The 27,652-nt window shown below is 32.7% G+C and overlaps 1 protein-coding gene across 6 annotated transcripts in view; it reads right to left on the reverse strand.

Moving 5' to 3' along the window:
* Nucleotides 1–27,652, reverse strand: part of LOC129949920 (protein qui-1) — a 169,069-nt gene that overhangs the window by 25,826 nt on the left and 115,591 nt on the right. For all 6 annotated transcript variants that reach the window (XM_056061646.1, XM_056061645.1, XM_056061642.1 and 3 more), the window contains exons 10-16: nucleotides 22,118–23,021; nucleotides 21,750–21,950; nucleotides 18,021–18,229; nucleotides 9,588–9,734; nucleotides 9,215–9,515; nucleotides 8,858–8,981; nucleotides 8,626–8,737 (exon numbers count right to left, since the gene is read on the reverse strand). In XM_056061646.1, coding sequence (XP_055917621.1) covers nucleotides 8,626–8,737; nucleotides 8,858–8,981; nucleotides 9,215–9,515; nucleotides 9,588–9,734; nucleotides 18,021–18,229; nucleotides 21,750–21,950; nucleotides 22,118–23,021 — 1,998 coding nt within the window. The remainder of the gene's footprint in view (nucleotides 1–8,625; nucleotides 8,738–8,857; nucleotides 8,982–9,214; nucleotides 9,516–9,587; nucleotides 9,735–18,020; nucleotides 18,230–21,749; nucleotides 21,951–22,117; nucleotides 23,022–27,652) is intronic.

The following is a 27,652-nucleotide window of genomic DNA, read 5'->3' on the forward strand; positions in this document are numbered from 1 at the left end:
GAGGTCCACTCCCACCTGCGTGCTCCACCTGAGTCGCGGTCTTCCTCTACTGCGCCGTCCCTCGGGATTGGATTCGAAGACCTTCCGGGCTGGAGCGTTGATGTCCATCCGCTTTACATGACCTAGCCATCTAAGCCGTTGAACTTTAATTCTGCTAACTAGGTCAGTGTCGCTGTACAGCCCGTACAGTTCGTCGTTATATCTTCTCCTCCATTCTCCATCTATGCGTACGGGACCAAAAATCACCCGAAGAATTTTTCTCTCGAAGCATCCTAAGACGCTCTCATCTTTCTTTGACAGGGTCCAGGCCTCAGCGCCATAAATGAGAACCGGGATGATGAGTGTCTTATAGATGGTGATTTTACATGCCCGAGAGAGGACTTTACTTCTCAATTGCCTTCTAAGTCCAAAGAAGCAGCGATTTGCAAGAGTTATTCTTCGTTTGATTTCAGCGCTGGTGTCGTTGTCTGCATTAATAGCGGTGCCTAGGTAGAAAAAGTCCTTAACTACCTCAAAGTTATAGCTGTCCATGGTGACGTTTTGTCCAAGACGTCGTCGTTCAGTGTCCTTTTTTGATGACAGCATATACTTGGTCTTGCCCTCATTGACCACTAAACCCATCTTCTTCGCTTCCGTCGCAATGCTCAAAAACGCTCCACTGACATCACGCTTTGATCTTCCAATTATGTCAATATCATCTGCGTATCCGAGTAATTGGATGGACCTTTGGAGATTGTGCCTCTAGTGTTGACGGTTGAGTTTTGCACAATTCTTTCCAGAACGATGTTGAAGAAGTCGCATGACAGTGCATCGCCTTGTCTAAAACCTTTTTTGACATCAAATGCATCGGTAAGATCTTTTCCGACCTTGATAGAGCAGCGTGCATTCTCCATCGTCATTCTGCACAAACGGATAAGTTTGACAGGGATGCCAAAACTAGACATTGCTCGGTAGAGCTCTTCCCTATAGATGCTGTCATACGCGGCTTTAAAATCGATAAAGAGATGGTGGGTATCGATTTGAAGCTCCTGGGTTTTTTCCAAGATCTGCCGTAGTGTGAATATTTGGTCAAAGTGGACTTTCCTGGTCTGAAGCCACACTGATAAGGACCAATCAGGTTGTTGACGAATGGCTTCAGACGTTCACATAATACGGCAGAGAGGATCTTATACGCAATGTTAAGGAGACTGATGGGTAAGCTAGCATCACCTTTCTTAAATATTGAAGATTAAACAGCCTTTTATAAAGCTCGTGGGAATACAAGCGGAATCGTACAAGTTGTTGTAAAAAGCAAGAAGATATTGTTTGTATTCTAAAGATGAGTTTTTTTTAGAAATTCAACGGGAATGCCATCAATTCCTGGGGGCTTATTGTTTTTTATGTTAAAAAGAGCACTTTTCAGTTCATCAAGGACTATTACAAAATCAAGCAAATTGTCGACTATGTCTGGCAAGCGTAATGAAACGAGTGCAAGTCATCTTGACATTACAACAAGGATCAGAAATGGGATGCCAGAACTTCAGCTTGTTATACATTTGAAGACATACGATTGCTTCCACCCAACTCCTGTACATTATGCCAAAAATTCTTTGAATCTTTACACCTTTCTAAGCTGGTCGGTAGATTTAGTGTGTAATTTAACTTTTTAGCCTCGCAGACCTGTTTTTATATTTTGTTAGCTTCCAGATATATGGATTTAAAATGGTCTAAATTAAATCTTCTAAATAACTTAAGGAAAGCAATAGATTTTTTTCTGAGCCTCATACATTCGGAATCAAACCATTTTTTTCTGATTTGCAGCTGCTTGAGACTACTAAAAGCTCCCTACGACGTTGCTGTGCTAGTTTTGACTTTGTGAGAGTGGCAGATATGGCCTTTATTGTTGCTTGGGTGACGATTAATATGTCTATGCATTAGTTTTCCTTATTTCGGGAAGAAAGATTCTTAGCGGCTTCAGAAACCGCTAGTACCTCATCCCTAAGGACAGGTACGGCTTTTGAATAGTCTGACTAGGTGCGAATGTCTATGTTAATTGTGTTCTTTATGTTCCTGTGACCAAAGGAAGCCATCTTCCAGTTGTTACACTGTATTCGACGAATTGATTTTTTTGCCGCCAGTTTCTTCACGAGTATAAGAGGGACTTGCGATAGCAATGTCTTTAGGGCTGCAGTTGATGTGGTCCTCGTGGCACTTGTATTACCTATACATACAATTCTTTGAATTACTACTTTTACTATTGCCATTAAACACGACGATATAAGAATGGTTCACTGTGGCGTATACGCACTATTTAATTTAATTGAGATTTAAGTATAAAATACTGTTTTTCATACCCATTTTGTATTGGGGAAGTACCCTACGACCTAAAAGCATGCAAGCGTGTTCAAATCTCACTCATTCGGATTACTTTGAAAACAAGGTTTGTTGATAAAAGCGGACTTTTCAAAAGTTTAAAACTGTGTACCAGAAAGTTATACAAAAAAACTACATTAATCCATAAATAACTAAAAATGTTGAAATTTTATTTTCAAACACGCAAAAACAGAATATACGCTATGTTAAAGAATTCAATGGAATTACACCACAACAATAATAATAAAAACATAAAGGATCGTTTGGCATCACCATCACCATTTGTGTTTTATTTTTGTGAGTTGTTAATTAATTTATAAATGAAACAATATGAATATGTACAAGAGAATATGTAAAAATATGAGAACTAAGGTAGCTGAAGAGGAAACACAACAGATGTCCATAAAAATTATTACAAAATTCTTCATATAACGATTTTATATTATGCATGCTCATATGAAGACATTAATATGCATATTCGGCGTTCCAATTCTCTCTCATATATAGGAAGGGCTCGTAGGTACCTCTGTGGCCTATAATTCCAACGAGGTCTTTGTTGTAATTCCAACAAAAGTCCATGTAAATTGAACGAGATACCCCCCTTTTTTTTTGCCATAGAATTCGTGTACAGGTTCAGTACCTACACGGCTGGTTTGGATGGTTGCACGAAAATAATAAAAATTTGAAGGCTTCGCGTACACTCGAACCACCAACTTGTGTACGAGTATGTTATACGCAGACTTTAAACGAACCAAAACTCGCACTTGACTCTTTGTTCCGACACGACACGCTACCGCGACGTCTGCGTCTGTCGCGTAAATCACTATAAAATCCTCTTGTTTGTTCTGCTCCAAAAATAGTATTTCTATGTTGTGTACCTTTAGTCTTTACCACCTCCTGTTTCAAATTGGAGGCGGAATAGAGGTACCATAGAGTCCCTAATAAAATCTGCATGATACCAACTTTGACTTTCAAATGTTTTGTAGATTTTACGAGCGTTTTTGGAGGGTAGGTAAAGGATATAGTGTGGGACATATCACGAGGTGGTTGTACAATGACAAAAAACCAGTGCGTAGTAAAATATACACAAAATAAAACGCGCGTATCACACGGTAATATAGCTCATACACCAAATCAACGATAAATGCGTAGGTCACACGCATCACGCACGCGGGTGGTAGCGAGTACCTATATAATATTTAGAGTCTTTAATAAAGTTTATTTTTCCTTAACCGTTAAGCCTGTCATCTTTGGATTTATCTGTAAAACGAACAGAAGTTTTGTGACGGTAGGAGAGAATACCTGTGTACCGTAGCTGACTCCTACCTCCTGCCTTCAGCCTGTGCAATGGTGAAATATAGCATTATTATTAGGAGAAATTTTTATGACACCTAAATGGTGATACTTTAACGAGAAAAGGTTTTCTGGTGGAATTTCCCTTACATGATAGGTACACACATAACATACATATATTATAATCTTGGGTTGTAGGCTATCACGCAATGTATAGTGCGTAACGTGTAATATAATATACACAAGTTTTCCAAAATCCACTGGGGGACGGACGTTGTAACGCATAACTTAGAACGAAATAACTTAAAATCGAAAGTATGTAATATGTTTGTTTTATGATTAAGGTAAAGGCAAAGTTAGATACGTAATAAGTGTTGGTTTCATCTTAAAACGAATAGCTTAGCTGTTTCACACGTACCTGGCTGTAAAGTTTTAGAACTTGATACAAGGAAAGTCATAAGTTCAAAATTCACAACTCTTTTTTTAATCCAAGTGAATTGGTAATAAAACTTATCGCAATTTTTATATTTTCTTGTAAAACGTGTGGTGTAAATGTGTTAGCTGATACTTCAACAAACTTATTTGTGTACTAGCTGGGCCATCTGGCTTTGCTTGAATAGACAAATCATAGATACATATGTGCAGAAAAACATAAGATAACTTTCTTAATTTATATTTACACTGGACAAAAATATCAAGAAAAAGAAAAGATACTGAGATTATTTTAATATTAACTTGGCTTTTGATATGAATAATATGTTTTTGTATTGCTACAAAAAGCTACACTTTATAAAGTCTTTATTTTTTGTATTTTATTTTCTTCTGCACAAGCTTGTTATTTGATGTTCGAAAACAACTATTTTTTTGGATGTAAACAAGATATTACATTTTTTTTTCAATTAATTATATTGCAAAGTTAAACTCGTGTCACATTCATTAATGTTTAAACAACAACGTTACCTTCGCCACTGTACCTTCAATTCTATGAACGTTCCAAAGAAGGCATTAGGTCCATAGCTCCGTTTCAATTTTTGTAACTTTAAGGTCAATGGACATTCTAACCGCATATATTTTGTAAATCAATAATGCAATATGTCAAATCACATCGTTTATTCCGAAAATTTATTAGAACCAAGTAAGCAAAACATTTAAGAAAAAAAAAAATAATATTAAAAAAAAGAGGGTGAGATGCGATCCAGACTGATAACTTCCCATCCCGTCTGTCTATTTGTCTTGCTTAAAAGTTTGTAGGGTTGAATTAAAAAAGTTGTTAGTTGAATTATTCTTAAAAAATTTATAAAGTAATCAACAATATAAAGAAAAAGTTTAGTTTGAAAATCTAGTTTTGTTAAATAGATTTTTAGTCGAAAACAAATATTTAACAATTTAAGTAGCATTTCTTAAATTTGTACAAATTGGATGAATGAAATTAATTTGAGAGATATCAAGAATCGAAAATCAAATTTTACTTAATTTGCGTACTATATCTTGTAGATTTTATATTTTTGTGAAAAAACCGATTTTTGGATTAAAAAAAAAACTGCTGAATATCGAAAACAATATTTTCTGTGAAATAAAAAAGTTTGAAGACAATATTTTTAATTTTTAAAAGGCTATTTGAGTCGAAAGTAAAGTTTAAGAATTGTTTTTTTGTTAGGATTTTATTTTTTTGTAAAAAAACTGTCAATTCGATTTTTCTCAAAATTTTACTGAATGTTGACAAAAATAATTTTTAAGAGATTAAAGTAGTTTTAAGCCAATATCTAAAAGTTTTTAAAAGATATTTGAGTGGAAAATCAATTTTTACCAACTTCTATTAATTTTTTTGTTTAGGTTTCTATTTTTTGTAAAAAACTTTCGATTTGATTTTTATCAAAATTTTACCAGATGTTAAAAACGTTATTTTCCGTTGCACGAAATTGTTTTAGAGACAAAATAATTTTATATACCTTAAATTTTCGTTGTGACAATTTTCTTTTAGGTTTTTTGATTTATAAAAAACCGTTATTTAGATTTTTTCAAAAAATGTATTTGTTTGGTATCACGTTACAGTATATTATACAAAATTTAAATCAAGTCTCTAGCGTTTTTAGTTCGTAGGATATTTAGGGTTAACCAAAATTGTCAACTTTTTTTTAAACTGCTGTGGTAAAAAAACCACCCACGCAATTTGCTTGAGAGTTCTTTCTGCATTATTATTTGTATAACGAAATTTATTTGAAGTCGGTATCTCTTCTGGTTCTTGATGTATGGATGACGAAAAAACGTCACGAAAGTACGGACGTACGAACGTAGGTCTTTTATTTCGAATCTAGGGACCTTGACACGTCGAGAAATGTCAAAATTTTCAATTTGACAAGTCGGACCTATTACAATAACTTCCTATGGGAAATTAAAAATTCTACCGGGTGCTATAAAAGTAGTTAGTTATTCGTTAAAACTTTGTTTTGTTAAACCGAAATCTAAGTGCATAAAACGCAGTAATAAGTTTACCCTGATTTCTATTGAAATTTTAAAAATTGAAGAAATGCTCGAGTCTAAATAATTTTCAAACCAATTTTAAAAGAAAAACCAAGACTTTTAAATTAATTTTAGAACTTTCTTTGTAAAAGGAATTACAATTTTGACGATAAACTTATTTTTGGGTACATTTTAAAATCTTGTGTTTCACGTACTATTTTAAAACAGACTCTTTGGAAACAAATACGTACGACCCAACCATGCAGTTTGTTTTTGAATCCATTTTTCATAGGAAATTATTGCAATCTATCCGATTTGTCGAATTGAAAATTTTGAAATTTATCGACGTTTCAAGGTCCCTAGAGTCTAAATAAAAGATTTTGCAGAGAGAGATGTCTGTGCGTCTGTGTGGACGTTCCGGAAGCTTTTTTCGTCGTCCATATTTCAAGAACCAGTAGAAATATCGGCTTTAGAAAAATGTTGTTATATGATAATAATGCAGAAAGTTGCAGAAAGGGCTCTCAAAAAATTTAAAAAAAAGTGAAAATTTTGGCTAACCCAAAATATCTCTGGAATCAGTAACGTTAGCGACTTGAATACATTTTTTTATTATATGACGTGAAAAAACAAACAAAAACGATTTTATCTTCAAAACAATTTCAAGGTACGAAGTATAACGTTTTTGACATGTAGTGAAATGTTTGTGAAAAATCGAATTGACAGTTTTTTTTTACAAAAAATGAAAATCTGAACAAAACATTGCAAGAACTTGGTAAAACTTGATAAATCTCAAATGTATTTTGAAAAATATATGATATTATTTTAAAATTAATTTCATCTTTCAAAGAATATAGCTTTCAACATTCAATAAAATTTTACAAAAAACATTACGAAAACTTGGTAAAAATAGATTTTCGACCCAAGTATCTTTTCAAAAATTTCAGATTTTGGTTTCAAACTCGTTTGTGGTTTGCGGTATTCAATAAATTTTTTATAAAAATCCAACATTCAGTTTTTTCATACAAATTAAAATTTACAAAAAATAGTACTCACAATTGGTAAAAATTTATGTTCGGTTTCCAATATCTCGTGATTTATTGACCTCAAAATGATTTCGGCTTTAGGTATTTGTTTATATAAAAAATACTAATTTTCAAGAAATGCAACTAAAATTGGTAAAAATTGGTTTTCGACTAAAGATCTCGTTAAAATAAACAGATTTTGAAATCAAACTATTTCATTATAAGCAAAATATTGTTGATAATATTTATTTAATTTTTAAGAATTCAACTGACAACTGTAAAAAACACGAAAACTTACAAATACAACTGAAAACTTATAAGAAATGGTTTTCGACTCAAGTATTAGAAAACAAAGAAAAATATCGACTTAAAATTATTTATCTTAAACAAAATATTGTTATGAATATTCTGTTAAAGTTTTAAGCAAGACAAATCGACAGTCGGGATGGGAAGATAACAAAAACTAGTTGCCAAAAACCTTGTTCTTAATTTGAATGTATTCATTTGTTTGTTTAGGTAATTTTTGGTTTATCTTACAAGCTGACATCTTTCTAAAACCATGAACCTTGATTCTAGGGACCTTGAAACGTTGAGAATAGTCAAAATTTATAACCGATTGCAATTCCTTCCAATAGGGAGTTAAACAAATAGACGACATACAAAAAGGTGTGTCCACACCAAAGAAACATTTCAGGAAACTTTGTTTAAGAAACGTCTCTGAAATGTTTCAAATTTGTTAAAAAAAACATATCGAATATATTGCTTTGTTTTCTTTTTTAGAGAAAAATGTCTGAATTTTTTTTTTGTTTCCTATGGATTTTTGTATCTATCTCATCTTTTGTATAAGTAATATTTTCGGAAATTTTAGACAAATTATTTTGTTTTTAATTTATTTCGAAAATTTTCTTAAAGTTGGTTTTACAAAAATATTTGTATGCATTCTCATTAATTAAATAACATTTTTATTAATCCACAGTTTTCAGACACATTTCACATACGTTTTTTAAATGTTTCAAAAATGTTTGTTTAGTCTGGACGCACATTATTCAAGATACCACACTCTGCAGAGCACACACTTCTGACAAAGAAAAACACCTGCTGAACTGTCAACGATACAACATAAATTTACTTTTTTTTTTGACGTAGGTCCAGTGTATACAAATTTATATCATTTCTATAAAATCGTGATAGGCCCCGTATTGTGCCTGAAAACCCTTTTAACTAGCCTTGTTAAATGTTTGTAAAAATTCAAATGACTATAAACCAGAGTCATACCTTAAAACAGGCTTAATTCTTAACTTATTTCAAAACATTTATATTCCGTTTGAACAAACGTGCCTTAATCACATTTTCTCTAATTCTATTCGTGCTTGCTTCTTAGAATTTTCATTTCTGACTTAATTAAAATCACAAAAAACACGAACTTTACTCTAATATACGAGAAGCCCATATAAAATTAAGATTTAAATTCATAGTATACATAGGTCCTTATACTCACTTTCTTTCCAGTATGCAAGTTAAATATGACAATTGTTGCATCCTCACTGCCACTAATCACGACGGTATTATTTACGCCAACAGCAACGCACGTAACTGGACCTGTTTGTTCTCTGCAAATAGAAACAAATCGCCCCTCAAAAAAGTGTTAGAAGCCATCAAAAGGATATTCTCAAAATGAGACAGAAAAAAAAACAAATTTTTAAAGACATAGAAATGAAAACTAAACTAACCGAATGTGAACTTTCATTTCACGGTTGCTCACGTCCCATACAATCACAGAAGTATCCTCGGAGCCAGTCAACAGAATATCCGATTGTGGTGCAACTAGCATACACGTGACCGCTGCCGTATGTCCTGCGGATAGATATAGACGACACATTCATATATGAGTTGCTGTTGCATTGATGCAAGCAGAGTTGCACGATAAACATGCATTTAATTTCAGTTCACGTCCGTTGTCCGTAAACGTAAACGTCGACGTCGACTTCTACGGCAACCAATGTCGCCTCCGTACGTTCGTCCTTTCGTCCGTATGGACAAAAGGAAAAAAAAGGTTATATCAATGCAATGGTAAATTTCAAACTTACCCTTAAATGTGTGTTCCAATGAATTGCTCATTATGTGCCATAGCTGGACGTCACCGGATTTCGTAGCCAGGATGAGGTGTTGTTTCGATGGAGCAACTACAATATCTCGAATTGGACCCGTTCCGGATACAGTCATTGTGCGTATCTGTGATGGCAGAGGGGCCGGAAGCCATCCCGTAAGTGGTACGAGCAATGGAACAGTGTATCCGTCGCACCAAGCTGTTGCTGAACGAACTGTGATGCTTAACAGCGAATTGTCATTCTCATCGTGTTCGCTTATAGGACGCAACCAGGAGATTACCTAATTGCGCGAATGATAATAATGATACTTAAAAATATATATATACTCGTATTGCTGTGAATGGTGTCTTACCTGAGCTCCTAATTGCATTGGATCACGCGTAAGGACATCACTAGACTTACGAATTGTGTAGTAGATTAGCTCAATGTCACGGTCGAGCAAGTAACATCGGACATGCTCGATTAAGCAGCGAAGGTAACTTATCGAAACGGTTTGTACCTGGGTTCCATAATAAAGACGAACGAGATAAAATAAATTAAGGGAAGAAAATGTTTAAAAATTAATTTCAAACTTTTGAAAGGAATTTATTGTGATTCGAAAATATATCGGTTTGGTGAAGGACAATCTTTAATTCAATGGCAAATCATTTAAATATTGGTAGTTAAATGAAATGCGGGAACCTTAAGCCATAGGTAGGATGACAAAATGAATAAAATGGTCATGTTTTTTTGTTTATATTAATATGATGTTGGCGTGTGAAGATATAATAAATTATAAAAATCTATGCCCTATTAATAGAGAAAAGAATTATCACGTATAACCACTTTAACATAGTGTGGTTCCTTGAAGATATAAATCATAAAATTATGTTGACTCACTTAATTTGGATGAATAAGTCAATAAGTCGCATCACCTTTGCCTTAAAGACCCATTTAATAAATTACAACCTATGTGGCATGACATTTCTTGTATTGAATTAACTACTTAAAATAAATTACTGAAGAGACAAAATAATTGAATGTAAATCAGACTCCAGAAATATCTCCAATTTGATGAAACCTTGAAATCAATCCTTTTGAAAAACTTGAAAAGCCTTAGATACGTTGAAACATTCACCTTTTATTTGTACCTATATACTCAACCACTTTTCAAAAACACAATCTTATATCAACGTTAAAGATTTTTCTTGAAAATCGTCTGAGCTTTTATTTGGAATAAAAGCAATTCTAAGAATTGCTTTTAAAAAATCATGCATGATGCTAGATGCAAGGAGAATCATTGAACTTGTTATAGAAGTCATTGAAATATAATCACTTTAAACCTTAAATCATTTATTTTCATTTTTCATTGTGATATTCGATATATGACCTTTGACTTGACTTTTATTTTATTTCATTTGATTTTTTTTTTTAGAAAGACAAACATGATGATCAAAAAAACAATTTTATAACTTTATTGAAAAATCAATGTTATGACATGAAATGATAACAATGACTTTATTGTTAAATATAAGGTTATTCTTTTTCTTTTACTTTGTTCTCTTTGATTCTTTGGGAAAAGGTTCATTGTTTGAACTTTGAAAAATATTCAACTTGTTCGACAGTGACGGATTAAGGAATTTAAGACACCTATCATGAGCAATTTAAATTGGGGGGCGCTAAAAAATTGAGATCCATTTTCATTGCTAGAAAATTGCATTTAAAAGTAATCATATAAGGGATATGACAAAAAAAATAAAAATTACATAGCTAACGAATTTGACTGAAAGCTGACGAAGGCGTTTTTTTGCCTTTAAGGCCATTTAAATTTAAGCATTCAAATATTGGTGTTGCACTTATTTATTTCAACTAAACAGGTATTCCGCAGAAAAAATCTCAAGTTGCAAAAAGTGTTTTTTTAGGTTCTCAAATATTTTGGTTAGTGCGATGCACTGTCATGCGAGAGGTCTTGGGTTCGATCCCTGCCTGTGCCACCCAATGTTTCTTCACGGGTACTGCCTCTTGCGAGGAATTGACAAATTCTTCAAGAGTAATTCTTGTCATGAAAAGTGCTTTCTCAAATTTGCCAGTCGGATTCGGCTTAAAACTGTAGATTCCTTCCATCCCTGACAACAGTACTCGCACACAGGAATGGTTGAGAGTTGTCAGTCACTAGGCCCTAGTTCTCAAACGGACTGTTGCGCCACAGAATTTATTTTATTTAGGTATTTAAATATTTTACAAAAAATTGCCTGCCGGAAAATCAAAGGTAATAGATATTTGTATTCTCGACAATCCAAAACTCAATTATTTTAACTTGCGCTATGTAAAAAAGGTATGAAAATCAAAGTACCTAGACTAATGGGATTTTTTAATGAGAGGATTATTTTGATTTGAAAATAAATATTTGTATCCAATATTTCAAGACAAACTCGCACTTTCTGTGCTGGTTGTTTTCGATAAGGATTGTCATATCTAAGCTGAAGGACACAAAGTCGCTGGAGCGAATGGCTTGAATGCCGAGCTCTCTAAAGAAGCTGGAGATAAGTTGGTTAGGAGCATGCACCAACTTATCTGTAAGATATGGTTGGTAGAAAGTATGCCCGTTGAATGGAACCCCAGCATTGGTTGCCCAATTCTGAAAAAGGAGACCCTCTAAACTGCACCAACTATAGAGGAATCAGTCTAATTATCATTGCTTACAAAATTTTCTCTGCCTTAATATGTGAATGTCTAAAGCCCATCGTCAACAACCTGATAGGTCCTTATCAGTGTGGTTTTAGACCAGGAAAGTGCAGAGTCGATTAAATATTCACATTACGGCAGATCCTGGAAAACCCCAAGAACACCAAATCGACAACCACTATATTTTCATAGATTTCAAGGCCGCATTTGACAGCATCTACAGGGACGAGCTGTACAGAGCCATGTCTAGTCTTGATATCCATGTCAAACTCGTCCGTTTGTGCAGGATGACCATGAATGTTGGAAACAACTAAACAGAACCTTTCTTTGTCAAAAAAGACTTTAGGCACGTTGATGCGCTGTCATTCGATTTCTTTAACATCGTTTTTGAAAGAATAGTACAGAGCTTCCACGTCAAAACTGTCTTTTAAAAGTCTTTCCAATTACTAGCTTATGCTGATAACATTGAAATGATCGGAATAACTCAGCGTAACGTCAATGGTCTAAAACAAAAGTGGATGAAAGGTTGGGTCGTTTCGAGAAAAAAGTGTTTCGTGTGATCTACGGTCCCGAATGCAAAGAATTGGTGTTCAGGAAAATATGGGTCACAGAGAGCACATGGAAGCAAAAGATCCGGGCCCGAAAGTTTTTTTGGAGCCACACCCAGAGGATAGCGCAGTAGAGGAAGCCCGCGGAGTGGAAAGTGAACTCACCCAACTTTGAGCGCGAAACTGGAGAAATTAAGCTGGGAACCAAGCTAGATGGAGAAGTTTGTTGGGTGAAGCCCAAGTTCACACAGGGCTATAGCTCCACCTTAAGTAAGTGAGTAAGTTTTCGATAACTTCACGAAACCTATTTTTAAGATTTTAATTAATTGGGGGCTATTTGCTCATAGCTGCAAATAAAAAGTCTTAAAATGTTAAATCACAAGACCACGGTGGTCACTTATAGTCACCACTTTAAAAATAACACGGTCGGGAAACTTATTTTGCAAAATTGCATGCCGACAGCCGTCGTCAACCGCCAGAATAAAAATTATATCAATCTGTAGCGAGTTGGAAAGGGAGAGGCATTTTAACAATCATTGTTGGATTTCCTTAAATGTGTCAATTTTGCTTAAGGCTTTAAAGTGAAATAGTAGCCTTATCACTAAAAATGATTTTTCGATTAAAATTCGGATAATTTTTGATGCCCTTCAACTATGCAATCAGCGAAGATGCGGGATTGTTAGTGATCGACTGGCTTGAGTTCTTGGGCTTACTTAACTTGAAAAGCTTTACAGTTTATACAAATTCCAAAGATTAGCGATGAATCGACAGATTGAATTTTCTCCGACACCACAATTTACATCAGAAGTATTTGTATTGTTCTTGACAGACGCACATAGTTCTGATTCTTCTCACCAGAAACTTGTCAACACCCCAAATTTCTACCAGTTTTTTCTTGTCGGTAGAGAAAGTGCTTTACAACACGACCTAAAAAAGCTCTAATTTTTCCTAATGATGTCTTTAAAATTTGTATAACCAATTTTAACCATTTCAATGCGTTGTTCAAGAGTGTATCGTTCAATTTTTGGTAATGGCGTAATTTTCAATAGTCAAAAGATGACTGCTTTAAAATTAACGGTTGCGTAAATAGAGGGATATTGCAAATTAAACCTCTTACTGAAAAATCCTTTATATACAAAATAAGATCTACAAAATCAACTTTTAGGGTCAGTTATTATTGAAATCAACCCGGAAATGTTTTGAATAGATATTTCACAGTGTTTCTGAATGATAATTTCATGTTTAAAATTGAAATAAAACGTTCCACTAATTTGTATTCCAATTTTACAAATGTCCAATGGCAGTAATCTGTCAGTAAAAATGTTTGAATCAAGAAATTTTGTTCAATTACTGGAATTTTCGCTATAAGCGACCTGCGAAAAATTTAAATGATTGGTTTCAATAATAAAAATCGATGATAGCTATAACTGGCCCCTTAAGTTTAAGTCAAGAAAATAAGTGAATGCTTTAAATTTGATTTGCTTGAATTTTATCTCTTGTTAAAATTGAAAGTTTAGAAGTTTGAGTATCCTGCCATTTTTGTAAGGAACATCTCAAACTATATCTAAACCTTATTCATTGAAATTCATCTCTTTTATGCAGTTAACTCAAATGAATATTATTAAAGTGAAATAAATTTTCGTTATATTATAAAACAACCAAACAAAGTTAGAAGCTCTTTTCATTTCCTTGATACAACAATCATTATAGTTTGAAAAAGAAAAGACTACACACTAAAACTTCCCTGCCATTACTTTTTTTTGCTGCTTTCGTCCTTTTTTTAAATTTATTTTTATACCTAGTTGTTCATTGTTCTTCATGGTCATTAATTAGTTGAGTTCCTGTGTTTGATAGAAAAAAGTTTTCCCATAAAAGAACTTCTTCACTCAACTCAGGTAATGATAACAAGGAATTATGGAAAAGCCAACAGAAAAGGGAAGAGAATATCAAATGTAAAGGAAGTATGAGAATCTATCCTTGTTTCGTGTTTTCAGAAAAAAAATGTTATTACAATGCTCCCCTATTCGTAGTGTAGTCTGGAGCCTTGTTATAGCGAGAAGACGAAGAGTGGTTAAATATAACGACACATAGCCAGAAACAGACCATCATTAAAAGTTATATTCGAATTTATTATTTTTCCAAAACTTATTCATATCTGTGGTCCTCTTGAAGTGATTCCATGTCATTGGCATTGGCATGACAATCAGCATTATGTGATGGCTTGGAAAAATAAAACTTTTTTAATTCATATTTTGAATGCTTCAAAAGTTTGTATATTTTTTTTACTTTTCTTGTTGTTAATTTTGTCTGTTCTGATTGTGTTGAGAGGTGCAATTGAAGAGTTTTGAAATTATTCAAAAAAGAAATCGAATTAGACTTTTTATTTGAAGCTGTTCAGAAATGCAGAAGTTTAATGATATTTTAATTTTTTTACTATCAGCGAGTAAATAATGGAAAAAGATTAAAAACTTTTAATGTTTAATTCGACAATAAAGAATTTAAATTTGTACTAAACACAAAAGACTTCTCTAGAATTTTGAAAAAAATTTGCCATACTATATTTTTTACCCAAAGAAATGGAAATACTGATTAGTGCGATGGTTAATAACGGGTGTGTTTTGTAGAGGTATACAACTTTAAGTTAGAAGCACTACTTTAACAGGCGGCCATTTTGTCAGCTGTCAAGTGATTTATTTAAAGTAACGTTTGACGTATCAACAGAAGTGCCTCCAAGTTGTCCAAATTTATAATGAAATTCATGGTTCTATTCCAAAGCAAATTTTGTTAAGCGATGAAACTTACTCCTGGTTGAATGGGTACGTTAATACACAAAACTGCCGTATTAAGAGTGAGGATAATTATTAAGTGTAGTGTAGTGTTAAGACACCATTACAACCACAAAAACTTAGAGTTTGGAGTACTTAATGGGTTGGTGTTCTAATTGATCCGTACTTATTTCAGAACGTTGCATGGTAACCAGAACTGACAATTAATAGGGACTGCTATAGAGCCGTGAATACTCACTTTTTTCGTTCATCTATTGAACAACCAAGATGTGGTTTCAATGGAAGGTAAGGCATTCCACATTCGTATAGTGCAAATAAAATATGAATCTCTGTACTATATGATACGTCCGAAATTGGATTCAAGGATAAACTGATGACCATTTCTAGAAGAACGGATAGTGCGGTTGAATTATTGTTTTAGGGAAGAAATACAACTGGCTATTTTACTAGAGAATTGTTTATGAAAATAGCAATAAAATAACGAAAGACATGAAACCTTAAAAGGACAATGTTAATCAAAGCTCAGCTTTAATTTTTAGAGCTCTCTTTTGCATTCTGTCTAAGAGAGCTAAGTGGGTTATTGCAGCACCTAGCCAGATATGGTAATTGTACTCGAATTTCCTACGAAAATAGGCTTTATAAATAATAGCCAGATCAGAAGGGACGGAGAAAACTTTAACATTTAGCAGTGTTTTTTGGCGACAGTCCACAAGAGGTGATTTGTGATGAACATACATAGAACTGAAGGCTGTTTAATTTCTAGAATGCAAGTACAATCCACGAATAAGGGTATTGGGGTAGAGTTATGTTTCTGAGACAGTAGACGGTATTGAGTTTTTGAAGCATTAAACTTCTACACAATTTTTTGATAGCCCACATTCAAATGACAAGGATGAAATTCTAAAAATGAATATGAAAAGCTGAGGTGAGGGTACTGTCATCAGTAAACACTTTAGTGCTGTCATCAGAAACAATTTAGTCAGTGAGAAGTTTCAGACAAATGATCATTTAAAAAAAATAAGAAAAAATGTTGGAGACAAAACGGAGTCCTGGGGTACACCAGTAGATATAAGATTTGAACCCGCCCAATACTTCTTATATTAAACGGTCCGAAAAACAATTTCTAACCTAACGAAGAAGAGATTCATCAATACCAAATGCACGTATTTTTGATAATAGAGCTTGATGCCCAACTCTAACAAATGTCTTTGAAATATCAAGTGCAAGACCCTTACTTCCTCCAGAACGATATAAAGATTTTTTCCACTGTTCGGTGAGATAACCATAAGATCAACAGTGGACCTATGGCAATGAAAGCTACAACTACAGGTCATTAGGAAGCTTTAGGTCTTAGAGGACAACATTTCGCGAGTTATTGCAGATACTCGGTCACAAATTTTTAAATAAGTCATTAACGATTTGATCTCTAGATTAGACTACATCCGATGCAGCCAAAGTAGTCACAAGCCAGAAACCATATTTTAATTATGTTGCCAGAAGATTATATTTCGAAAAAAGTGAATTTCTTGTTATTTAAAAAAAACATCTTAGTTTTTATCCATTTCAAAGTGTTTTACTTCAAAAAAACACCCTTTACATAAATCCTCCAGGATACTGACAATTTCTCAAATTATTAAAAAGTTCCAGAAACAATAAATTAGCATCGTTTCAAAAAGTAAAAGAAAAGACTTGACATTTAGATGTTGTTGCAACACTCTTAATGTTTCATTTAAAAAATATTTATGAATAGGAATTTTCACACACAAATGACATTTTTCTTTTCAAACAAAAAAGTATTCTATTGAGATTTAAATCCTCTTACTGCCCTTCTGCTTCTTCTTGATAATCAGCTATTAAAATGTTTCGCTAAAAGAAAACCAACATGCACTTATGTACAATTCGAGGATTTAACTTATTTTAAACCTCTTATAAAGTACTCGTGCTTAAAATACAGAATACAAAAAATCTCCCTTATTTTTATTATACGAGAATTTATTTAAATGGAAAACAAGTGAAAAATAAAATTTAAGAGGCAAAAATGTTGTCTGTTAAATAAAATTCTTTCAGTTATCCTCTGCAGTTTATTATGCAAAGTCAGCTTATCTGGCCAACATAAGTCCTGAAGCCAAGCGCATAATTGATTTTTTTTGCTGTTGTTGTTTTAATATTTTATTTTGTATGAGGAAAAGTGGAAAACTTTTTTTACCACGAGAGAGCCCTTCATCAACTTGAATTATTTCCTTTTTTCATTTTTAATTTTCTATTTTCTCCATTGTCATGATTTGATACCAAAAAACAAAAAAAAAAGAACTTAAACCATCTTCCAACTCCCATTCAAAACCCCAACACCTACTCCTTCATATATACTGAAATTGCCTTAGCCTCTTATGTCCTCAAAAAAAAAAAACAAGGACAAAGTTTGACAAAATCTAGTGCTGACTTTGTGTCTCTCCAATTTGCATCCCATTAGATTTCCAAAATTCCGCACACTCAATGTTTTGTTCATCAGAGACTTCAGTTCCACAGTCAAAATATATTTTAAGGTATTAATTCAATGAAGCCACACAAAGCTTTTAGAAATATGCAAGTTTCTGCAAGGGATGGCACTTTCAATTCTTCAATCTTCACGTTGAACTATCCTCAAAAATTCTTTTGATTTTGTGACCTCAATTTATCAGAATATAATTACTTAATTTGTTTTAAATGAAAAGATAAGAATCCTTTGGGGGGGTGCGGAGCGGATGTGGTAAAGGATTTTGGAGGAATGCAAATAGCACACATACTTACCGCGGCAAGGAGAAAATCGAAATTGCACACAGCGATTTGTTTGAATTTTGTGGTATCATCGGACCGCATCAGATGATGCCAGGACTCCTCTACGTGTCGTATGCTGTAGGAGACGTCTGCTGCTATCGGATTGTAGAATGTCGAGTTGTCATCTTGATGATGTGAAGGTTGCTTTGCGGATTCGGTGTCTCGTTCCCGTTGGCTTATGACTGCGGGTTTTTAAAACAATGAAATTGAATTAAATTTAATGTTGTATAAAAAGAGCTGAGGGTGATGTGATGGCTGTTAAATCAAATTTAACCAATTTTCTTAGAAAACGACTTCCAGCGCCATGGCAGAACATGTATACATGACTGATTTAATCAGAAGTGGAACATTTAATAGCCTGGAATATTGCTAAATCTTATATTGAAGATTTTTTAAAAATCACAAAAGTTAAACAACACGATTAAATAAAATTTTGGTAAGTTAGTAAATTAAAAAAAGAAGTTTGCTAATTTTATTCAATTTTAATGTTTTAAGTTCGCAGAGTGTTCCAACTGGACGTACAATATTTTAACATTATAACACTCCACCATTTTATTTCCGATTTAAGGAATTCTTTGTCAAAATTTAACGGTTTGCTGTTGATTATGTCTCCAATTTTTAAAAATAAGGCTCAAATGCCGATTCAGACTTTTAAAATAAGGATAAGTTTTTGAGCAACGCTTAAAAATTGCCTTTAATATTTTATAAAGGAGGTTGACAAAATTAGAAACCCCTAATGTGTATCTTAACCTTACATTTACATATTTCAAGATCTAAAGTTACAATTTTATTTATAAGATTATTTTAGAACACTATTGTCCAGGAAGGTATATTCTAACTATTTAGTTTGGTTGACCCTCTACACATGAAAGCATTCCAAGAATCCAACAGTTTTCTAAATATGCAATATTTAAGATCAAAATAGAATAGTTTAGAAGGTGTTTCTTCAGAAATGTAAGAAATTGTGTTGAAACGTAGTTTTTTTTCAAAAATAATATATTCTGTTCTTTTGGACATTTCTATGAATGCGAAGAGTGCTACAAAAATATTAAAACCCAGAAAAATGTGATATTTTTTCGTAGGAAAACGTGACGTATTTATTCGGACTCAAGTTTCGATAGTCTTGCTGCTTGTAGATTGTAGCTGATGCTAGACGACAATGGGCTCTCAACAGCTTCAAACCATTTAAATCTACAGGACCAGATGGAATAATACCAGCCGAGCTACAAAAGACTTCTGACATAATTGCACCAATCCTTGAGGCAATTTTTACCAGCTGTATTTACCTGGTCCATGGTCCGTCGGCATGGAGAGAAGTTAAAGTCGTTTTAATACCCAAAGCGGGTAAATGCTCGCAAGTCCATCCTAAAGATCTACGACCTATAAGTCTATCATCATTCCTTCTAAGACCTTGGAAGGATTGATTGATATCCATTTAAGGGCAAGTATTGATACAAGACTTCTGCCTTCGTCGAGGGTGACTTTAACAACGTGGACTCATCTGCAGTCACATCTGCACTAGCATCTCTAAATGTAAAGAGTTCGCTTCGAGGGTGAATTCATTTAATGCTGACTAGATGAATTATTCGTTAGTAGAGAGACACCGCAAGGTGGTGTTTTATCCCCTCTCCTCTGAAACCTAGTGGTAAAATCCCAACTCATCTGGATGCAGGGGGTTTCAGAGTGATAGCCTATGCGGACGACGTTGCTATAGCAGTTTCAGGAAAGCATCTTAAAACCGTAAAAGAACTCTTACAAAATGCCTTAGACAGGCTAATACTTTGGGCTGATCGGTGTGAACTGGCTGTTAACCCACACAAAACCGATCTTATTTTCGAGGAGATACAAAATTTCATTTGTCAACCCTTTCTAAGTTAAAGAAATTCTCAGACAAGGCTAAATACCTGGGTCTTGTTTTAGATAAAAAAAAAATAAAGAGTTGCGTAATCCAGGCGGAACTTTTGGCGATAAAAGAAGTCTTGTCCTGGCTTAAAGAAAACGTGTTATCAACACCTGATATCTGTATTTTCTCAGATAGTCAGGCTGCTATCAAATCTCTGTAATAGTCCATAACTGTCGATCATCTCCAATAAAGATGGCACAGCAGTTTATTATTCACCTTTGATGGGTACCGGGCAATAGAGACATTCCAATAAACTTTAAGGCAGATGAACTTACCAGGAACGGTACAGTGCAGCTCATTCTACCACGTTTGGCACATACTGGCATACCAAACACTACTTGTAACTGTTGCTACTGCAAGACGCTATGAAGAAGGCAAACACCAGGTGTAACAACATCACCACGTGTCAGGCCACAAAAAACATCTGGCCAACACTAGATTTAAAAGTTCAAGGTGCTTGCTTGCTAGCGTTTTCTGACTTTTGCAGAAGCTGTATGGACGAGGAAGAGGAAGAAAATATTCTTCATCTTCACTGTACATGCCCTGCTCTATCTTAAAAACACAAGAATTACCTAGGAGAAATCTTCTTTAACGATCTAAACGATCTAAATAATATCAGCATAATCAGCCTCTCACGTTTCGTAAGGGACTCAAACTGGTTCCATTGAGCTTAGGCGGAAGCCCCAAGATTCATGTGCTATGGGCTATTAAACTGGCCTAAGTGTTTTCGTTTCCATCTTGGACAGCCACTTAAACCTAACCTAGAAGATAAATTATAAAAAAATACAATTTTGTTTAACCATTTGAAAATATATTGATATTAAAGGAGTCACCAAACATGAAAATGGTTGAAAGAAAAATGTTTGGTTTTTTAATTTAGGGGATCAGGTGCACAATTTTCTAAAAATGTAAATGAAACAAATTAAGATAAACAAATAAGTTAAAAAGAAACTTTAGTGTGTCCTGTTCACACTTTAGTTCCCAAGCCATCCAAAGCTTTTATATTGAATTAATAGATATTTAATGTATATTAGGTTTTTCAATTAGATATAAGCTTTAGGAATGTGCACTTTTGCTGTTCTTGGGACATTTATATTTTTGAAATTCGTGTTTAAATCTCAGTTCTAGAGCATCTAAATCAAATTTACTTAAAAAAGTAGATTTTTTAATTTTTAAAGACCTTAAAGGTTTTTGAATTTAATAGAAAATCAAATAAAACAATTTTAAAACAAGTTTTTCCAGATCCTAAATTGTGTAAAAACAATAATTTTAGTTGCTTTTGGCAGCATACCACTTTTTGGTGAATCGTTAAATTTATAACAAATCTTTAGATGAAATCTTTACTTATAAAACTTGACTTTATTAGCAATTATGTTATTAGTCAAGTTCTCATCTATAATTAGACTCTTAGCAATAAAGTTTAAAGCAGTAAAATAAAAATTTTATTTCCACATAGCTATGCAAAAGAAATAATTCAAAATATAACGAGGGTCATATCCAATAAAGCAATAAGAAAAGTTTTAAAATCAAGGGAATCCAAGGGAGTTTTTTTTTCGGTATTTATTTATTCATAATTAAATTGGCAGTGAATGACGTTTGCCTCAAAAATGGCGGAGTTGTAATCAATCTAGATGGCCTATCCAGTATTTAAAACCTTTATTTAGTATACACTGTCTTTTTATAAAAATTAATTTTGTCAACCTACGCAAACGCGCCCCGCTCAAAAGTTCAATTTATGTTTCCCATCATCATCGCCCCCAATGGTAGGTGTTTTAAAAATATTCAATTCCGAAAATCACCTGAAACATTATCACTTTTTTCCGCACTCGTATCGTCACTTTCTTCTGCTTCTTGATTGAAAAATATATTTGCAATTTCCATGTGCATCGTCCTCGTACTCTTTGCGTCCATATAACGAGATTTTGCAATTTCCGCACAAAATCGATGTCGCCACTGAATCAGAACCTTTCCGGACATGATTTTCTCTCGAAAAAGATATTCTGTAATGGAAAGTGAAAAACCATAAAACATATTTAAATGGTATAAAACTTTAAACATTTTTCTTCATAACAAAATCAAAAAATATGTGAAATTGTAAATTAGAACGGATGTGTTCAAAAAAGGAAGAAAATTCATCGTCACCAATATTTTATTTTTGTACACTTACTCATTTCGTTGCGGATTTTCTTCAGCGAGGAGAAGTTAAAGTTTCCCTTTTCTAGTTCGATAAACATCTCAGGGTTGTCGCAAGGCATGAGCAATTCCAGCAGTTCTGTTTCCGAAAGGCCATATTCCGAACAAGTTATGTATGCAGCTAATCTACCGAAGGCCTTCCTGCCGTAGCGGTTCTCAAAATGGTCAAATTGCTGCTGGATTTTCTCTTCGAAAGGTAGATCGTCAATTGTCCGCAACTTGGTGAAATTTGCCTCAACCGACAAATCAAACAGATACTCTGTGGATTTGAATCTGTCCTTTTGAATGTTTGTGAACTTAAGCTGGTCAATGGGGGTGGTTGTGCTGCAGATTATTTGCACATTCCAGGGAAGGCTTATAGGCAGCCACGACAGAGCCGCCACTATATCACAATCCAAGGGATTTAGCTTGTGCAAGTCATCGATAAACAAGAACAAGATGTCATTGTTCATGTCCTCGCATCTTTTTAGCAGATTCTGAAACCAGTTGTTGATGTAGAGCGGGTCAAAGGATGCGTCTTTAGGCAAATAGCCCTCGGGAATATTGAATATAATAGAAATCTGTTGGCAAATGACTCTGAGCAGTTCCAAGCTGTAGGCGGACCGTGGAGTGGCAGACCCAAATCGAATCATACGATGGGCACGGGTTGGTAGTTCCGCAAACCATTTGATAACTTGACTATATAAATCAGCCATTAGGGTGCTTTTGCCGCTGCCGTTCTTGCCGTAGATAAAGTAGGGAGCATGACGACTTCCATTGCGGAAATTAAGCATGACGCTTGCTCGAAGACGATCCGGCACCGATGATGAGATGAGACTTTGCGAGTCAAGATGCTCCTTGAGAAATCTCAAGTGGGTGGAGTGTTCGTGGAAAATTTCCTAAAATACAGATACAATAAAGAAACAAGAGTACAGTTTTACAACAATTTTAAGGAGACACTCAGATAAGATGAGGTGAATATCGATTGAGAGCTTTTGAGATGTGATGGTTCATTGGACTAATTTTTTTTTGTATTCATTTTGTTGTACCTTAAATTGAGGAACCTTACGGAATAAGGATATTTTTTAGAATAATGACACTTTGTATCGCAGAAAAAGAAAAATGCTTACGTTATCATTCGAAGAAGAGTGAAGTTTATATAACTGGATACTTAAGGATAACAAAGTATTCAAAGTATTTCATTGTCTTTTTAACAGATATGCATTTGTCTGAGACTTCAAATACTCGTGATAGTGGAAAGAAAAGGATTTTTCCCTTAAATTGAATTGAATGAAATATGGAAACGAAATAAATGAGGTGTTCAGTTCATACTTTCTTTAATGTTAATAGAAAGTCGAACCCAAACCTATTTTATTAGTAAACAGTGGGTGGGATGCGACCCACACTGATAAATGTGGATATTTTTAAAAGTTTTCCCAATTATTAATAACAACATTTTGTGTGAAGGAACAAATATTTGAAGTCAATATTTTTCTTTGTTCTCAAAATACCTGAGTTGAAAACCATTTTTTATCAGTTTTAGTTGTTTTTTAAGGTTAACGGTTTTTGTTAAAGTTTTGAACTGAATTAAATAAAAATGTTTGACATTTGATAACTTAAGTTTGATACCGATATTTGTTTTTGTTTGAAACCAATTTTTACTAAAGTACTTACATATATTTTGTTCAAAGGCTTTTATTTCTTAAAAAATTGAGTTATATCCAAAAATACATTTTGTTCAAAATAAAATGATTTTGAGACTAATAACTCTATTTATTTTTGAGATATTCGATTGAAAAATCAGTTGTTACCAATTTGTCGGTAGTATTTTTAGTAGTTTTTTCTTTTTATTAAAAATCGTTCTTAGTTTTAACTAAAAATCTTACCAAATGTTATAAACAACGTTTTCTGTAAGATAAATTACCTTAGAGCCAATATATTCATTTGTTGATAAGATATTAAAGTCGAAAATACATTTTTAACAGCTTTTACATACAAAGTTGTATTTTTTCAGATTTTTCGATAAAACCCACTTAGGTTTTTATAAAAATCTTCGCAGATGTTGAAAACTTGAGTTTTCAATACATACAGTTGTTTAAGAGGTAATTTAATTTTTGTTTACGAAATATTTAAGGGAACAATATTTTTTTTTCAGTTGTTTTGATTTATAAAAAATCTCATTTTTAACTTCCCATAGGAAGTTATTGTAATGGGTCCGATTTGTCAAATTGAAAATTTTGACATTTCTCGACGTTTCAAGGTCCCTTGAGTCGAAATAAAAGATTTTTAGAAAGATGTCTGACGTGCGTGTGTACGTACGTTCGTACGTCCGTACGTTCGCAACGTTTTTTTCGTCGTCCATAGCTCAACAACCAGTAGAGATATCGACTTCAAATAAATTTTGTTATACAGATAATAAGGCAGAAAGATGCAGAAAGGGCTCTCAAGAAAATTGCGTGGGTGGTTTTTTACCATAGCAGTTTAAAAAAAAGGTGAACATTTTGGTTAATCCTAAATATCTTACGAACCAAAACCGCTAGAGACTTGAATTAAATTTTATATAATAAACTGTAACGTGATCTCAAAGAAGTATATTTTTTGAAAAAAGTCTAACTAACGATTTTTTTCTAAATCAAAAAAACTGAAAAAAAAAATTTGTCACCTCCTAAATTTAACGACTTACATATGATTTCATCTCCAAAACAATTTTGAGCAACGGAGAATAATGTTTTTGAAATCTGATAAAATTTTGAGAAAAATCGAATTGACAGTTTTTTTTATAAAAAATAAAAATCTAAAAAAAACATTACTCAAAGTTCGTAAAAATTAAATATCGATTCAAATATCTTTTCAAAAACTTGAAATTTAGGCTTCAAGCTTATTTTATCTTATAAGACATATTGTTTTCAACATTCAGTAAAATTTTGAACAAAATCTAATTGACAGTTTTTTTTATAAAAAATTAAAAACCGAACAAAAATTAACAAAAGTTGGTAAAAATTGAATATGGATTCAAATATCTTTTCAGAAACTTGAAAGTTAGACTTCAAACTTATTTTATCTTATAAGAAATATTGTTTTAAGCATTCTGAAATATATGGAGAAAAATCAAATTGACAGTTTTTTTTACAAAAAATAAAAACCTTACAAAAAAATTTATAAAATTTGGTCAAAATTGATTTTCGACTCAAATATCTTTTCAAAAATTGCAGATATTAGCTTTTAACTACTTTATCTTTCAAAAAATATTGTTGTTAACATTTAGTAAAATTTTGAAAAAAATCGAATTGACAGTTTTTTTTTCAAAAAATAAAACTCTAAAAAAAAACAATACTAAAACTTGGTAAAAATTTACTTTCAACTCTAATAGCTTTTCAAAAATTAAAAATATAGGCTTTAAACTTATTTTATTTTACAGAAAATATTGTTTCCGATATTCAGTGATTTTTATATAAAAATCCAACAGTCCGTTTTTTCATAAAAAATAAAATCTATAAAAAATAGTACGCAAATTTGGTAAAATTGATACTAGTACATATAGACAAAGTTTTAAGCTAGACAAATTGACAGACGGGATGGGAAGTTATCAGTGTGGGTCGCATCCCAGCCCCTTTTTGAAATAATGAAGTCGATGTATCAGCTAGTTCTTGAGATATGAAGGACGAACAAAGGTTTTCCGAACGTACGAGTTTTCAAACACACGCACAAATAGTAATGTAAAAGTGTTTTCTATTCTAATGACTACAAAGATGTTTTTTTTTATTATTCAACAAAAAATTAGAAGTAATAAAAAAAATTTTATTTGTTATTGATTCACTTAGAGTCCTTTGTAAATAAGCCTACATTGATTTTCTTAACTGAAATTTTGATATATGAGTATGAAAAAGATCGTTTTTTAATTCCTGGTTACTTTTTATATACTAAGTGTAACAATACATATGCTGCAGATGGTATTGTTGTGTTTTATAAATGAAAGTTTAAATTTTGATTGTTGTAGTAAGGACCTTGTAAGTTCTGATATGATTGAAATATCATTAGTATTTAATTCTATCGAACTGGTTTTTATGTGTTTCTATAGATTTCATAAATTCAATGAAAATGTTAACATCGATGAACTTAATTCATTGCTAAACACTAATAATGCAAAGCACAAAGGAATGGTGTATAGTAAATTCACTGTTCGGTAAATACAAATTTTAATAATATAGGTACTGATACCATCGTTAATGCTGGTATTGTTAACTTCATCTTTAAATATTCTGAAGTTTGTTTCAAAGAAAATTTTCGGTTTTGAAGTTTCTTTTTCCTCTTTTGAAATCTACAGAGCTATTCAAAATCTAAATAGTTCCTCTTCAACTACAAATTAATATAGTTGATACTTTACTCCAGTATTTATCAAGGCATTTTCCGGGATAGTTTGAAACTAGCTGAGATTACTCCAGTTTTTAAAAAAGAGGATAAAAAAGTATTTCTAAAAGCTATTTCTATTTTACCATTTTTTTTTATTTTTGAAAAAGTTATGAAATCAAGAATTGTGAGCTTTTTAGAGAGTATTTCGTTTTTCAATGATAAGCAGTTTGGGTTTAGTGCTGGAAAATTGACGGAAGGTGTGCTCTTATCTCACTGTAGTATAATTTATGAAGGTTTGTCAGATTGTCAAAATGGATGGTAACTTCAGTGAAGTAAAAAATATTAACATAGGAGTCCCGCAAGGTTCTGTCTTAGTTCCAATTTTATTTCTTTTTTATATTAATAGTATACTTGCTCTTAATTTAGGAGCAAAAGTAGTTCGCTTTGCTGATGATATAGCGTGTGTTTATTCTAGTTCCACTTTGTTTGATTTGTTTTCAGAAATTATTCATGACTTAGAGTTATTAAGGCATTGATTTAGCATACATAAACTAGTTATTAGTGAGAAAACAAGAATTATATTTTTCAAATCACTTGCTCTAGACTTGAGTCTTCCTCTTCTTGTTCAGCATAGTTATGACAATACTAATCAATTTTTAAATTGCACCTAGATTTCACCTAGACTTTTTAACTTACTGGCTTTTGTATTACGAAGCTTTCGATCAACTTATTTGTTTAACAAAAACATAAAAAAATGGCTTTTTAGCTTTGATCTCAATGAAATCAATAATATTATCAGAATTCTTATCTAATGTTTAATTTACTCTTTTTTCCCATTATTAAATTAAATATGTCTTTTTTTGTATATATATCTTTTCAAGTGTTCACCTCTCAACACTTCTAAAGTAAATTATGTCAAATCCTTTAATATCTTGAATTCCTTTCGGTACTTTTGATTCTTGTCTTTGGCAACAGATTGTACCTTCTTCTTATCTACCAAATGAAAAACACTTAAATATGATAATTTAATATTAGTTAAATGAATTATATTATAAATCATGTTAAACTAATTTTTGTATGTTTGCATTTAAAATGTATTATATATTTAATATTCTATTTTGGTAATAAGAATAAAAAAAATAAATAAATAATACAAAATAAAAAAAATCCCTCTAAAAAC

The sequence above is a fragment of the Eupeodes corollae genome, chromosome 3 (genome assembly GCF_945859685.1).
Source record: "Eupeodes corollae chromosome 3, idEupCoro1.1, whole genome shotgun sequence".
Classification (NCBI taxonomy): Eukaryota; Metazoa; Arthropoda; class Insecta; order Diptera; family Syrphidae; genus Eupeodes; species Eupeodes corollae.